Here is a 14805-nt window from a genome sequence, read left to right on the forward strand (position 1 = left end):
AATTTGAAACTGACTGTTTATGTTCCTGCCAATTTCCCAAGATAGTGGTCACGAACTTTGAGTTTGAAGGTGTGACGGCTATTTACCATCCTGATCTCCAGAGGTAACTTATTAGATTATCGACGGTAAGTACCAGCATACGGATTGACGATGCCAGTTCATTCGGATTTTCATAGTGAACGCACGTGTGGACTCTGTGAGAATGGAGGAAAGCGATAAAGAAGAATTTGTCGTTGTAGCTTGTTTGTTAGCAGAAGAGGAAGATTTGGAAAAAAAGCCAACAAAAGAAGACATAGTATCTGGATACACAACATACTCAAGAAGAGATCGGAACATGGAGAATATCACACCCTATTTCCTGATTTGTTAAACGATGACACAGTTCTTCCAATATTTTGGCCGAGAACGCAGAGCAAGTGCGCGGACTGCGTCCACTGATGGGCATTACCTATGACGTCATCGGCAGGCATCGCAAAAGTTGCCCCTCGGAGCATAGGTGTCGGCATTGTCGATTTGCGATGCGTACGATGCGGACAGGTGGACGCACTTATATGAGTTTCTATATAAATAATACTACAATCTGTTGCGTGCAATACGTCCGTTGCGTACGATACCGACAAGTGGACGCTTAACTTTAATCGAATCAATTTTGCGTCATTAATTTACACCCAAATCTGTGACTACTTGATTTTATCGGATGACGAAGCAGCTTGGTATGAGAAATACTTCTGCAGTTTGATAAGAGATTGGAATTCGATACAATTTGTATGTAGGGAGACAATGTCAGCATTAAATCTCTAATCGCAAATCAACGGATAAATAGATTAAAGAAATCCACCGCAAGATAGAACAAAACATTAAAATAAAATACAAACAATTATGCACAATTTTCTAAAACATTGTAACTAATATAACATTAAAAACAAAGAAAACATAAGAATAAATGGGAATGTGTTAAAATACTAGGTATCTTAAAATATTGGAAGTGGATTCATTAATAGAACCCATTGAAGGTCTATACTCAGATCTTTTAAGGAATGAGGTGTCAAATACTTTAAACTTCATCTATGAAGACCTAATTGCATAATAAAGCGATTTCAGTCTTAAGACTTATAGGAATGCGATGTTGGAACAAGGAAAATGTTATAATAGTTAATAATAGCGTTTATTGGCACTGTTCCCATATAAGGAGATCAGCCAGTTAACACAATGCTAGATATACAACAAAATGGTCAAAAGCGTATCAGGTAAATTTAGCAGACCTTGGATTAATAGCTAACTTAACTATGTAAATCTTGACTAATAATTAAAAGTATAACAGGACAGTCAATATCTTATATCAGAACTGCTGTGGACATATTATATAAAATGCACTGCGATCCAAGACTCGTCATTTTCCGCCCTACGTTTGTCATCATGAATTATCTTTATTAAGTTGCATCTCAATAATCTCGTCTTAAATAGACGTACACTTAAATAAGTCCGGTACAAAAAATACACGTTTACTTGTACCATCCCATTAAATTAACCCTAAAAAGGGCCCCGACACTCGAGTTTTACATCTTTCGGATTCACACTATATAATTTACAATAGATAACAATATTACAATACTTTTAAATGCAAAAGCGAATAAATATTAAGAGAAATAAAACGCATAAAAAATTGTCATTGATTTTGCTGTTGAACTCACATTACCTATTAATGTACTATCAACCAATCACTTTATATGACCCATTTTGTCTAAAAATCGTTTGCAAATCGTTTTGCTTTGCAAAACAAAGACCACCTCTTGCGGTGCATGCCGAATTATCTTATTGTATTTGATTGCCTCAAGAAGAACTTATTTAAGAAGGCATACAAAACACTAATTTGACGGAAGACCCACCACAAGGTAAAAGTTCAAAATTCCATATCCACGACCCAACACGTAGTTTTGTTAATACTAAAAATATCTGAAATGCAACATGTATTGTAAAGGAGATATCTTTACCGCGAGTACAAAAAAGTTAAGCGGGCGTTTAAGATCGTTTTGGGGTTTGACGTCTGGAAAATATAGGCAAAATGGATCATAGTTCGCCAAGTTGATTTTGAATCTTAATAAATAAATAATCACTTGCATATTTACAACAGTCGATAAAGAGAAAAACACTTGTATACATTATATTATTGGAACCTAACTTATTTTTAATATTTGAATAGACAATTTTCTAACAGTATATGCACGTATTTAAATTCTTACTCCTATGTTTAATGCATGCCGTGGCAGCCTTTAATTAAGGCTACACTACAAAATGTAATTATTATGTAAGTGCTATAACATGTTCTTTTCTGGTGTATGCTTTGTTGGTTGCCCTTAAATAAATAAATAAATAAATAAATACTTCTTTCGTGATACTACATGTTAATATCCTTCATAGTTCTCATTTCTACGCGCCATGTAAACTAACTAGTATTAATAAAATAAAAATACAAACGTAAAAAAATATTTTATCTTCGTAAGTTCCCAAGTAAACAGTATTTTGTATTATTAAAATATTAAAACGCATTTTTAAGGGAATGAAACTTCTAACAATATGTTTACTGACCTGGGATTAGTGCCATTTCGTATTATTTCTTTAATTCGTACATATGTATTTCTATTTAATTTAGTAACAGTTATGCATACTTGCATTGTGCTAGTTACATTTTTATAGATACTTCAAATGTCGAAATAGCGAAAAAAGCAAATATACCGACAGGTCCCCCGCGTCCCGTGTTCGATCTGTGTGATTACGCAATGTTTGTAAATGCATAGTCGTACAGTTTTTTACAATGATCTTATCTCAAAGTTCAAATGTATGACCAAAAGTAATCGATACCCAAAACGCAACCAAACGAACCCAACCTATAACGGGTGTATCAATCACGAACCAAACCATTACCAACTGTGGTTTTGTTTTTTTTTTATTGTTATAGTAAATGGAGGAACCCACCCTTACAGTAATTCCGCGTACTTATTGTCATTTTCTTTAATACACTGGCGAATTGATATTGTCACACTAATTGTGTATAGGAAAAAATCTTGAACAAATATTGACTGTTGTAAATATGCGCAAGATTTTGCTGGTCCAATCAAAGAAGTCATAACTACTGATGGTCTACCGATACTCATGGGTTGGATGCAAACAAATTAAATAAAATAAATTTAAATAAATTTTAAGCTTGGTAAGGTAAAACCATTGATATAATTAATAACATCATTGTAATGCTTTTGGTCTCCATTTGTGAATGTTAGCAATATTGTATTTTTGGAGACCAAAAGATAGATAAACAAACCAACAAAAATTTAGGGTTTTCTTACTAACAAACAACATGAACTCAAACCAGCCGGCATCTTAGCAAGTTCGGAGAGGCAAATTGATCTTCTAGCAAAATCTATTTTTTCACAAAATACCTGGAATTAAAAAAGATTTGTCTTAAGAAGAGCATTTTGTTAAAAAACACAAGTCAATTTGGAGTATTAATCCAGGGTACCTTTCTGCATACATAGATTAGGATATAGATGTTATACAATTTTTTGTCATTTTATGCATATTTTTTATTTATGATTTGCTTCATATTGTATATCTGGTTGTAAGCTAAACAAGCCTTGAATAACTAGCCTCGAGAAAGCCACAACTTAAACCCGTTTTAAAAATTGCCTGTATGTTATTCTGATGTTAAGCTATAATACTGCCAAATTTCATCAAAATCCAGTCAGTTTTTTTTAAGAATTATTAAGATACATAAACTTTCGTGTTCATAATACACATTATAGTTCGGCCATTCAGAGAATGCGTTCCTGACACGTCGCGATTGAACTGACGACGTAATAACATTCATTGATTATTGATATAATAATGTTGTTTTAATGCTCCTCAATTGTTAAAACGGTAAACAACCAGCAAAAATATTTTTATCGTAACTGCAACGCCATTGCAAAGTTACGTCGTCAGTTCAATCGCGACGTGTCAGGAACGCATTCTCTGAATGGCCGAACTATAGTAGAATTCGATTAAGTTTAAGACTTGCGTCACAAAAAAATAAAATTACCTTGAATGCTTGGGGTATTTCCTCAATAGCCCTGTGTATGAGGGTGCCATTAACATAAAGACAATTAGCTGCTTCATCTTCGGGAACCGTCAAGGTCTGATAAGTAAAAGTGGCTTCACGTTCAATCCTCTTAAGCAATTCCTTTGCCTCTTTACTGGCACTCACACATAAAATGTCGGATCCGGCTACAGTGATATATTTCTTTAACTCTTGAGTGCCTTTAGAAATCTGAAATAAAGAATGGCTCAATCAGAACTTAATACAACAACAACTGACATGTTTTCTCTTTTTTTATTTAAAAACCAGTTTTTAAGTACCAACTAGGGATCCCAACCATACTGTTTCAATATACTGTTTTTCGGTACACCGTACTTTAAACTGTTGGACAAAAAAGTATACAAAAATACTGTTTTTTGTCCGTTCCGTTCCTTTCGTAGACAAACTACATTTCCAAATGAAACTGTCAATGTCAAGTAATTTTCACGAATGCGCAATGCAGAACGTCATACGCCAGCTCCACACGTTCGCCCCATTATCGGCCCCAACGCTATTCGTCCAACGTGTGGATCTAGAAAATAGCGTGGGTCCCAACGTTGGGGCGAGCGTTGGTAGGTGGCCGTATCGTGTCGGTTTCATCAAAGGAATCTGCGCGCCAACGTTCATGATCTGTCCACACGTAGGCGTTTTGCTCAGTTCTGATACAACACGCAGCGGGTGCGTACCTCGAGTGACAATGGCTTCCTCATCCAGCAAATCGCCACCGGCATGGACAAATGAAAAAGTTATACAATTTATCGAACTATATCAAGCACACCCCATAATATGGGACGCAACTCGAAAGGATCATAAAAATAAAAATTTTGTAGCTGATGCATGGCGAACCAATCTACTGAATATTGGAATGAATTTCGTAATTGAAGATTTTTAAAAAAGCGAGAATCGTTAATGAGCATTTATAGCCTTTACAGAAAAAAGTAAGTGACTCTACTCGATCTGGATCATCAACAGATTATATTTTTAAGCCTAATTGGTTCGCTTATGTGTTGATTGATGGATTGGATACCGTCATCCACCATCTTCTTTGACGTGGTTTTTTATTTTTTCTCAGTAACAAATATAAATGTGCACTCATCACTATAAACGCGCACAGAGCAGTTTCGATTTCTGTATCGGACATCTTCACATTGGCCCTGACGGGACAGAACCAGTTTATTGGCCAACGTGTGTACGCCTCACCGAGTTTGCAGTCCAACGTTGGAACGAGCGTTGGAACCAACGTGTGGAGCCGGCCATAGAATGACGACTGGCATATAGCACAATGCATTTAAACAAAAGTTATTGGTAATTTTCGTGCGATTTTCGTGCGTTCGACGGTCAGCGCTGACCGTCGGTCGAGCATTGTTTCCAGCCTTATGATAATTCATAACGTAGCAGACCTCTGAACGCAGCTTAATTCTATAACTGTCGAGTAATGGGTCGTTTACCTTAGCTGTTTGATTGAACTCTATTGGCCTTAATACAAAAACCTAAACATCATATTACACTTGTCTAAAAAAATTGTGGCTGCAAAATAAACCATAATATGTCAACGTCATAATCTGACATTTTTTTTGACAAGTCTTAAACTGACGTTTAAAAGTTTTTGTGGTAAGACGGTTAAAGTCTATTTTAACCAGTTGGTTGCGACATTATGTATTGTCGAAATGTATTTACCTTTATCGGGGTGCACGGGAATTCAGGAAATGCTTCAGCAACTGCACTAGCTCCCGCCTCATTAGTCCTCTCAGAGATCCCAACAAAAAACTCCCTACCTGAAATATATGTCAAAGGATTTTTGAATACATATTTATTTTCATTCACGTAACGTGGTCAGCGTATTTTTTTTAACATAAAGCCTTTGGAGTTATTCAAGGTGAAACAAGTCAATTTATCTATGGGCGTACTTTTTTTAAATATGCTAACGGAAAATCATGGTATGGCATGGTAAAACCTCATAATTATAGAGCTTGTTACCTGTGAATAATACATCTGAACAGGAAATATTTGCTTCTGGATCAATCTGATCGATAACTGTTTGGCAAAGATCATTTTGCAATATCTCTTTCAGAATTTTAGCCTGGAACAAGAGATCCAATATAAATACTTCGGGAATAAAACGTGGATTTTGGTTTTTAATGATATATAATGATTACAGAGTTGATGAAGCAACCTCAGCTACCACTTCAAACGACTCCCCAAAAAGAAGTTGAGTTTAATTTAGAAGCGCGAGTAGGGAAATAAAAAATAAGGAAAGATTTGATTTGATGTTTGTTTACACCGAATGTGCTCAGGACCGACTGAACTGATTTGAATAATTATTTCACTGTTAGGAAACTACAATGTCTGCGCTGAGCATGGACTATAATTTATCCGGGTGCGTGAAGAAGTCTTGCAGAGACACGGGTGAAACTATGTGGAACAAGTACTAGTACCAACTAAAATAAATTCTAGATTCCCGATAATATTTTGGGTGAACATAAACTATATACAAGCTGTGCATTTGAAGGTATGCAAACTAAAATAAATACTAAAGCCTGAACATCAATGAAAACCTGAAGGTAAGTTGACGAACATGAAGGATATTTACTGAGTAGTAGTAGTTCAGTCACCGATTCCATCAAATTACTTTTATTTATGTTATTGAAGAAGTTGATATTAAATCTATTTTATGTTGTTGTTTATTCAATTTTAGCTGTTGACCTATAATAGATATAGATATCTGCCTAATATTAATATATAGTCTATTTTTGTAAGTGTTAGGTTATGCACTGCTGTTGGGGGTGCCAAAATAGATAAATAAGAAATTTCACAAAATGCTCTGGCCTCGCTTGATTCTACAAAACCTACATCAAAAAGGGGTCCACATATGTGATATCCAAAAGCATACCTTGAGATAATTTTACATAAGCTAAATATTTTCAAAAGCAATGGCTGCAAAAGAGTGGCTACCCAAATTTTTACAAAAAATAGAGCTACTAATAATGTCAGATTAGGTACATTGATTGGACCAGATGTTTTAGAGAAAAAAACGACTCTAACAGCAAAAAGACAAAATAGTGAAAAACAAGAAATTGACACTGTGATTAAGGAAATGTCTAATATATGTGTGATCCACAAAAGCAACAACATTTGCACATTTGGGTGTACACACAATAAAATATAATGTCAATGAAATAATCTTCATCATCAGCCTATCGCAGTCCACTGCTGGACATAGGCCTCTCCAAGTGCACGCCACTGAGATCGATTTTCGGCTTCTCGCATCCAGCTCCTGCCAGCCGCCTTGCGCAAGTCATCACTCCACCGTGCCTGAGGACGTCCTACACTACGTTTGCCGAGGCGTGGTCTCCACTCCAGAACTCGTTTACCCCAACGGTTATCGGTTCTTCGGCTAATATGGCCAGCCCACTGCCACTTCAGCTTGCTGATTCGGTGGGCTATGTCGATGACCTTGGTTCTCTGACGGATTACCTCATTTCTGATGCGATCCCTCAGAGAAATGCCGAGCATAGCCCTTTCCATAGCCCGCTGAGCGACTTTAAACTTGTGAACCAGCCGCACCGACAGTGTCCACGTTTCGGCTCCGTAAGTCATGACAGGTAGGACGCACTGATTGAAGACTTTTGTCTTTAGGCACTGTGGGATCGACGATGTTAGGACTCGACGTAGCTTCCCAAATGCAGCCCAACCCAACTGAATTCTCCTATTCACCTCGTCCTCAAAGTTGTTTCTACCTAACTGCAATGTCTGCCCGAGGTAAACATATTTCCGAACAACTTCGAGAACGGCGCCGTGTATCGCTATCGGTTCCGGTAGAACATGTTCATTGAACATGACCTTGGTTTTGTCCAAGTTCATCCGTAGGCCGATGCGTAGAGAAGATTCAGCCAGGTCGTTCAGCATCTGTTGTAGGTCCTGCAGCGTTTCCGCCATGATGACGATATCGTCGGCAAATCGCAAGTGAGAGATGTGTTCGCCATTGATGTTGATGCCGCGTCCTTTCCAGTTCAGCGTCTTGAACATATCCTCCATTGCATTAGTGAACAGTTTCGGGGAAATAACATCCCCTTGTCTCACTCCTCGATGCAACGGTATGGGCCTTGTTTGCTGATTCTGTACTTGGACGGACATTGTAGCGGCTTCGTAGAGACATCTCATCACTTGGATGTATCGCCAATCTACTTGACAACGCTGCAGGGACTCCAGAACAGACCAGATTTCAACCGAGTCAAAGGCCTTCTCATAGTCCACAAATGCTAGACACAGGGGCTGATTATACTCTTCGGTCTTCTGTATAATCTGCCGCACTGTGTGGATGTGGTCTATGGTGCCGTATCCGCTCCGAAACCCAGCCTGCTCCGGTGGTTGGAATTCGTCGAGTCTTCGCGCAAGTCGGTTCGTGATCACTCTTGAGAACAGCTTATAGACGTGGCTTAGGAGGGAAATGGGTCGATAGTTCTTCAACTGGGTTTTATCTCCCTTTTTGAAGAACAGGACGACAACACTCCTACTCCACGCCTCTGGAGTTCTCCCTTCAAACAGGACGGCATTAAAAAGCTTCTGGAGCTCCCCCAGTACGGGCTTTCCTCCTGCTTTTAGTAGCTCTGTTGTAATGCCATCCTCGCCAGGGGCTTTTCCATTTTTGAGCTGTCTCAGAGCGATCTCGATTTCGCCACTGCTGACTTCTGGCAGGTCTTCGGTGAAATGGCGTGTTAATGTGGCTCTAGAATCCTCATTTCCGGGATCAGGTCGGGATGCATGCGATGCGTATAACCGGCCATAGAAATTTTCCACTTCCGAAAGGACTGCCGGCACCGAAGAAACGACTTCTCCGCTTGCTGTGGTCAGCTTCGTCAAGTGGCTTCTTCCAAGAGATTGTACGAACACCTTTGACCCCCGATTCAGCTCAATTGCTCTTTCAATGGCAAGAGTATTGGAGCACCGGAGGTCGCGTCGTACGTGCTTGTTGATCTCTTGGTTTAGAGCTCGCTTAGCTGACGAAGTGACAGGCGGGTTTTCACGTCGTTTCTTCATAAGTCCTAATGTCTCTTCCGAAAGCTTTGATTTCTTGCCCTTACGCTGCATGTTACAGAATCTCGAACCTTCCTCCCTGAGGATCCGAACCACATATTCGTGGTTCTGGTTAACGTCTGTTGTGGTTTCCACGGCGGCAAATCGGTTCTCCAAATGTGACTGGAACGTTTCAGATCCTGTCATGGTTTGGAGCAGTGTTGGTCGGAGCCTGGCCTTCATCAGACGGAAACGTTCGGCCTTGAAGTTGATATTCAGAGAGCCTCGGACAAGTCGGTGATCGCTCCCGGTATTAAACCTATTGATCACGGAGACGTCTCTGAATATGTGCTTCTTGTTCGTCATGATGAAGTCAATCTCATTTTTAGTCATAGTGTCGGGGCTTTGCCACGTCCACTTCCTTTGGGGCCGCTTTTTGAAAAAGGAGTTCATCAAAAAGAGCCCCTCGCGTTCGAGGAAGTTGACGAGCATTTGCCCCCTATGATTCCTGCTTCCAAATCCATGGGATCCTACTGCCGATTCGCCGCAAATCTGTACTCCCACTTTAGCGTTAAAGTCCCCCATGACAACGGTGTAATGGGTCTTTGTAGTGAAGTGGAGGGCCCTTGATATATCATGAAACATATCCTCCACTTCATCGTCTGAATGTGTCGAGGTCGGTGCGTACACTTGCACTACCTTGAGGCTATACCTATCGGTGAGCTTTATGATAAGGTACGCTACCCTGTTCGACACACTAGACACCTCCACAACGTTATCAGCTAGGGACTTATTAACCAGAAACCCAACGCCACCTTGGGATTGTTGGTCTCCCTCTCGGAAGTACATTAGGTGACCTGATTCGAGGGTTATGGTGTCCTCCCCCTCTCTTCGAACTTCACATAACCCTAATATGTGCCACCTAATCTTCCCAAGTTCCACTTCGAGTTGCGCCAGATGCGAGTCAAGCCGTAGCGTGCGGCCGTTGTACGTCGCAAGAGTCAGTTTAGTTTGGTGGCCTCCCGTAACCCGGAGATTCTTCGCACCCCCTGTCCCACCGTAACCACGGTCGCCACCGTGACCGGGAATAGCGAGACTGCCGGGAACTAGGGGCCGTGGCTTTTTTGTGCTGCTCATGAAGGTATTTAGCCTACTGCTATCACGCTGGCCAGACGGGTTGATAGAGGGTTTTTTTCCGAGTTTTCCTTCTCTCACACTGGTGTTCGGTGCAATCTTTACTCCATTAGTCGACTTCTACGACACCCACTGGAAGAAGGGGTAGCGACATACGTATTCTTAAGCCGTCGCTACACGGCTAATGAAATAATCTTGAACTGTTTTAAAGTTATAATCAACACCTACGTTAATTTGCCAAGCATAATGGGGTCAATTTAATTATGACTCATTGACCTCAATAATAACGGTAGTCTATTATAAACTTTTGGCATTATTATATACTAATGACCCGCCCTGGCTTAACACGGGTGCAATGCTATGTTATGTATCTATTTAAAAAAACCGCATGAAAATCGGTTGCATAGTTTTGAACATTTAAGAGTACAAAGGGACACGGGGCTGACAAAGCGACTTTGTTTTAAACTATGTATTGACTACTTTCTGCCAGCAGTTTAACCTACCTCTCAAGGAAAATACTTTGTGCACCCAGATTAAAGAACCCTATATGTTATTCTGATTTTTAAAATATAATTTGACTATGGTTCCATAAAAACCCATTAATCTATTTCATCTTTATAACATTAGTGTCTTAAATTAAACTATATGTATATAAATAAAAATCACAATCTATATGTTTATAAATATCTATCTTCTATTTAAATATAGAAAAAAATTACATATTTTTGGACTATGACTCAAATGGTGTGAATTTGGACAAATAATGTTTCTTCATCTCATCTGTTGGAGAGTCTGCACCCCCAGCCATTTATTTATTCATACTCAAAATGGAAAGACAAAAATAGCTTATCAAAATGTTTTGGTTTTTAAATAGCAATTAGCAATTAATACAATTTTGTTTTGTTTGAATAAATGAATTTGTTCCAATTTTTTTATTTTATTATTCCTCTTTATACATAATGAAGCACGTACCGGGCCACTGGTTTCAGTATGAATATTAATTATTTCTTTGTATATAATAAACAAGAGGATCAATATTAAAATATCTTGTAGGTTCCATAAGAAAGCAACCTTATCCCTGGTTGACATAGGCTATTTACTATAGTTAATTCAAATTTGGAAATATTTTCTCCTGGATACTTTCTGCTGGTGAAACTGTGAGAATTTACTATACTCTTTTTTAGTAGGCACTTAACTAACTAAAGACAAACAATCTTAGTAGTATTTTGAACTGTTAGTTGGATCAGAGTGAAGCAAAGACTGTGTAAAGACTCAGGAGTAGGACTGGAGTACAGATTCTCATTTTGTGCAAGAATTCTTAGTACCTAATAGAATCAAATAAAGCTTGAGCTTGTACCTACTCAAATAGAAACTTAATGCATTTAATAAACAATAAAATTGCTCAGCAGAAGAAATGTAAATATTTCGCAATCGGTTTATAAAGCTAAAATTGCTGAGAGAAATGATTCTGTGTAAAAATTATAATAAGCACAGCAGTAAAATACTTACGTTGTTAATTTCATCAGTAGAGTTGCTTCGAGGTAGTAATGCTATACCATGGCATATAATTGCCATTTTTTCCAGCAATAGTTTTTCGGGTAGAGAACCTTGCAAAGTTACTTCAATTACTTCAACATTCAATTCCCTAAGGAGTCTTGTGTAACATTCATGCTGACGCCGAATTTCATCAAACATAACACCGTCTCCGAGAACAGATCCTGGCGACGCCTTACCTACCAAAGCGTGAGTAAATTCGTGCATTTTGAAATCCATTATTAAAAGCCAACGCAGAACGCAGTTCTGCTTTTCAGTTTACAATTTTTACGCCTATTCGTTAAGCCAAACCCAGTTTCTTTGACACGGTTTAGCTATACGATGACAGTTATGAATCTCGCTCGTCTCCGTCTCGAGCAGAAAGGCAAAGGCTCCACTGGCACTGAATTCCCAAAATTATTCTAACTTGTATCTATCTATCAGTATCAGGCTTCAATAACTATATGTCAACACCATGTCAGAACTGCATCAGTCAATAGTCTTTCAACTGTCAGTTTAATGTCAAACTCAAACCCAGATTATCTCTCTCTGGCCTAAAGTCGTCTACACACTACCGCGCTCGAAGGCGCGAAGCACCCGCGTAACATGAGTGTAGATCCGATTCGCATATTCTTCGCGGCTTCGCGGCTCTTTCGCGCTGTTCCCCGAAAATTGACGGTTTTTTGTCCCGCGACAAAGGGCTCGCAGGCGATTGGCGCCGTGATTCGCGTGCAAGTGTGTAGACGGCTTAAAAGCTAACCATAGATGTAGTAACCAAACAAGATGTTCACAATAATTGTAAGTCAAGAAATTAATAACAATCACATTTTTTTATTTGCATTTATTCTTAAAACATAAATAGCATAAACTATTAGCGTTTTATTTTCTTGTGCTAACCCAAAATATGCTTGGCGCGTGTTCAGCATTTAAAGGCCATACTCACAAATCTGCCGCAGGCGCAATCTAGGGTGTAGGAGTGGGGATGACCCTTAATTGTAACAAGAATACAAAAATCCTTACAAAATGCCTTAATTGACCCTTAATTGTGATGTGTGTAGGGACGCCGGGGCAATATGGGAGGATGGCCCTGCGGCAGGGCGACAGGGGCGCGATCCTTGATCCCTAATTCGTCCCTGCCATCGGTGCGTGTGTAGCGCGATTGGGGCAATTTCACAGTCAGTTTTTCAGTAGCTGTCACACGGAGTGCACGTACGAAAAGCGTACAATCAGAATGGCGGCCGACAAGGAACGCGAATTTTGGACGCGAGATATTTTAGAAGTCTGTAAAGACCGACCTCACATGTGGGATAAAAATAATAAACATTATTTTAACCGCGACATGAGAAACATGGAGCTGAAAAAAAAAACTCTGGAACACTGCACGGCAGGCAAGTGTGTAGAGATACTCCCGATATCGCCACAACCACAGTGCACCCTACATTGCGCCAGCGGCAGATGTGTGAATAGGGCCCTTTAAAATATAGCCTATCATTTTTTTAATTAAACCAATTTTAACTAGTAAAATGGTGAAAAAGAGTTGCGTATATACTTGTAAAGTGAATCCTTTGGTGGTTGCAACATATCGTTCCACAGGTTAGCTAATAATAACATCTTCGTATCATCAAACAAGTAGGATGCCCATGAATACTTGTAATGAGTCAAATTATAGCTTCTAGCTTCCCAAAAAGTAAAGAAAGGCGACATAAATGCCTCAGCTGTCTATATGTGAAGTAACAAAAAATATGTTTGTATACTTCCGAGGTGGTTTCATAGTCCTCAGGTCAGGACCTGGTGATGGAAACCCTGATAAATCGAGGGCAATTTTTTAAATTTCTATATTTACCTATAAGTATAATAAAATTATAATAAGTAGATGCCATGCGCAAAATTGTTGTAAAACGGTGTAATGTAGCTTTCCAATGGTGAAAGAATGATACAAACGTCCTTGATGATGCCGAAATACACACGACGTCATATTATTTTTTCTCAAAAGTAAGAACATACCGTGACAAAGTGAAGTCTGTTTTCATTTATATTTTACCTAATACTAGTTTTATGGCACATCTGTTTCTGCATGATTGTCTTCCACACTTCCACACTAATTTATAAAGACGAAAACTTTGTTTGTTTGGTTGTAATGAATAGGCTCAAAAACTACTGGACCGTTTTTAAAAATTCTTTCACCATTCGAAAGCTACATTATCCACATGTAACATAGGCTAAATTTTATTTTGGAAAAAAATAGGGTTGCGTAAAATATTTGGGTTTTTCGGACACAAGGTATAAAAAATCAACCAGAAAAGTTACTTATTTTGCGTACGCTGCCAAAACTATAAAAGATAAAACCATAAAATGTTCTAATTAATTGGAGATCTTATAAATATCTACAAAAAAGTCACACACTATACCTATCTATGTCGAGTGAGGCACAACGACCATTTTTTTATTTAAAAATCTTAATTTTTTTTGGGAGTTTAGATCTATAAGTAAGGTACCCGTGCGGCTCAGTAGCGCGGTCGGCTCCCTACGCAGCGGTCGTGCGCAAAGTCTAATCATTTTCGTTCGATTTTTATTAGACTTCATTCTTAAAACTACACCTACGCAAAAGTTCTTCTCAGAGCTAAACAACAGTTCTTCTTAGAGCTAATCAACACTTCTTTTCAGGGCTACCCAACAGTTATTTTCAGGACTATAAAACATTTCTTTTCAGGGCTAAACAACAGTTCTTTTCAGGGCTAAACAACAGTTCTTTTCAGGGCTAAACAACAGTTCTTTTCAGAGCTAGAATATCCAGGCACGAGAGTCCAGGCTGGAGCGTTCCCAACGTCTTCGTGAACAAAATGTAAGGAACTCTGACTTACTCGAACGAGAGTCAAGTTTCGAGTGTTCGTAATGCCTTGCCGAACAAAGTCTGAGAACCTCCGAGCTACGCGCTCAAGAGTCGAGGCTGGAGCGTTCCCAACGTCTTCTTGAACAAAATATAAGGACCTCTCAGTTGCGCGAAAGCGAGTCGAATG

At 38.9% G+C, this 14805-nt stretch overlaps 1 protein-coding gene across 1 annotated transcript; it reads right to left on the reverse strand.

Annotated features, from left to right (window-relative positions):
- Positions 1 to 1149: 1149 nt before the first annotated feature.
- LOC124644995 (N(G),N(G)-dimethylarginine dimethylaminohydrolase 1) lies at positions 1150 to 12249 on the reverse strand. Its single transcript, XM_047184713.1, has 5 exons — positions 11765 to 12249; positions 6086 to 6188; positions 5786 to 5883; positions 4073 to 4300; positions 1150 to 3434 (listed from the first exon to the last, which is right to left on the reverse strand). The coding sequence occupies exons 1-5, from the start codon at positions 12026 to 12028 to the stop codon at positions 3327 to 3329; spliced, it is 801 nt and encodes a 266-aa protein (XP_047040669.1). The 5' UTR covers positions 12029 to 12249; the 3' UTR covers positions 1150 to 3326.
- Positions 12250 to 14805: the final 2556 nt, after the last annotated feature.

Source organism: Helicoverpa zea, chromosome 31 (genome assembly GCF_022581195.2).
Source record: "Helicoverpa zea isolate HzStark_Cry1AcR chromosome 31, ilHelZeax1.1, whole genome shotgun sequence".
In the NCBI taxonomy this organism is placed as follows: Eukaryota; Metazoa; Arthropoda; class Insecta; order Lepidoptera; family Noctuidae; genus Helicoverpa; species Helicoverpa zea.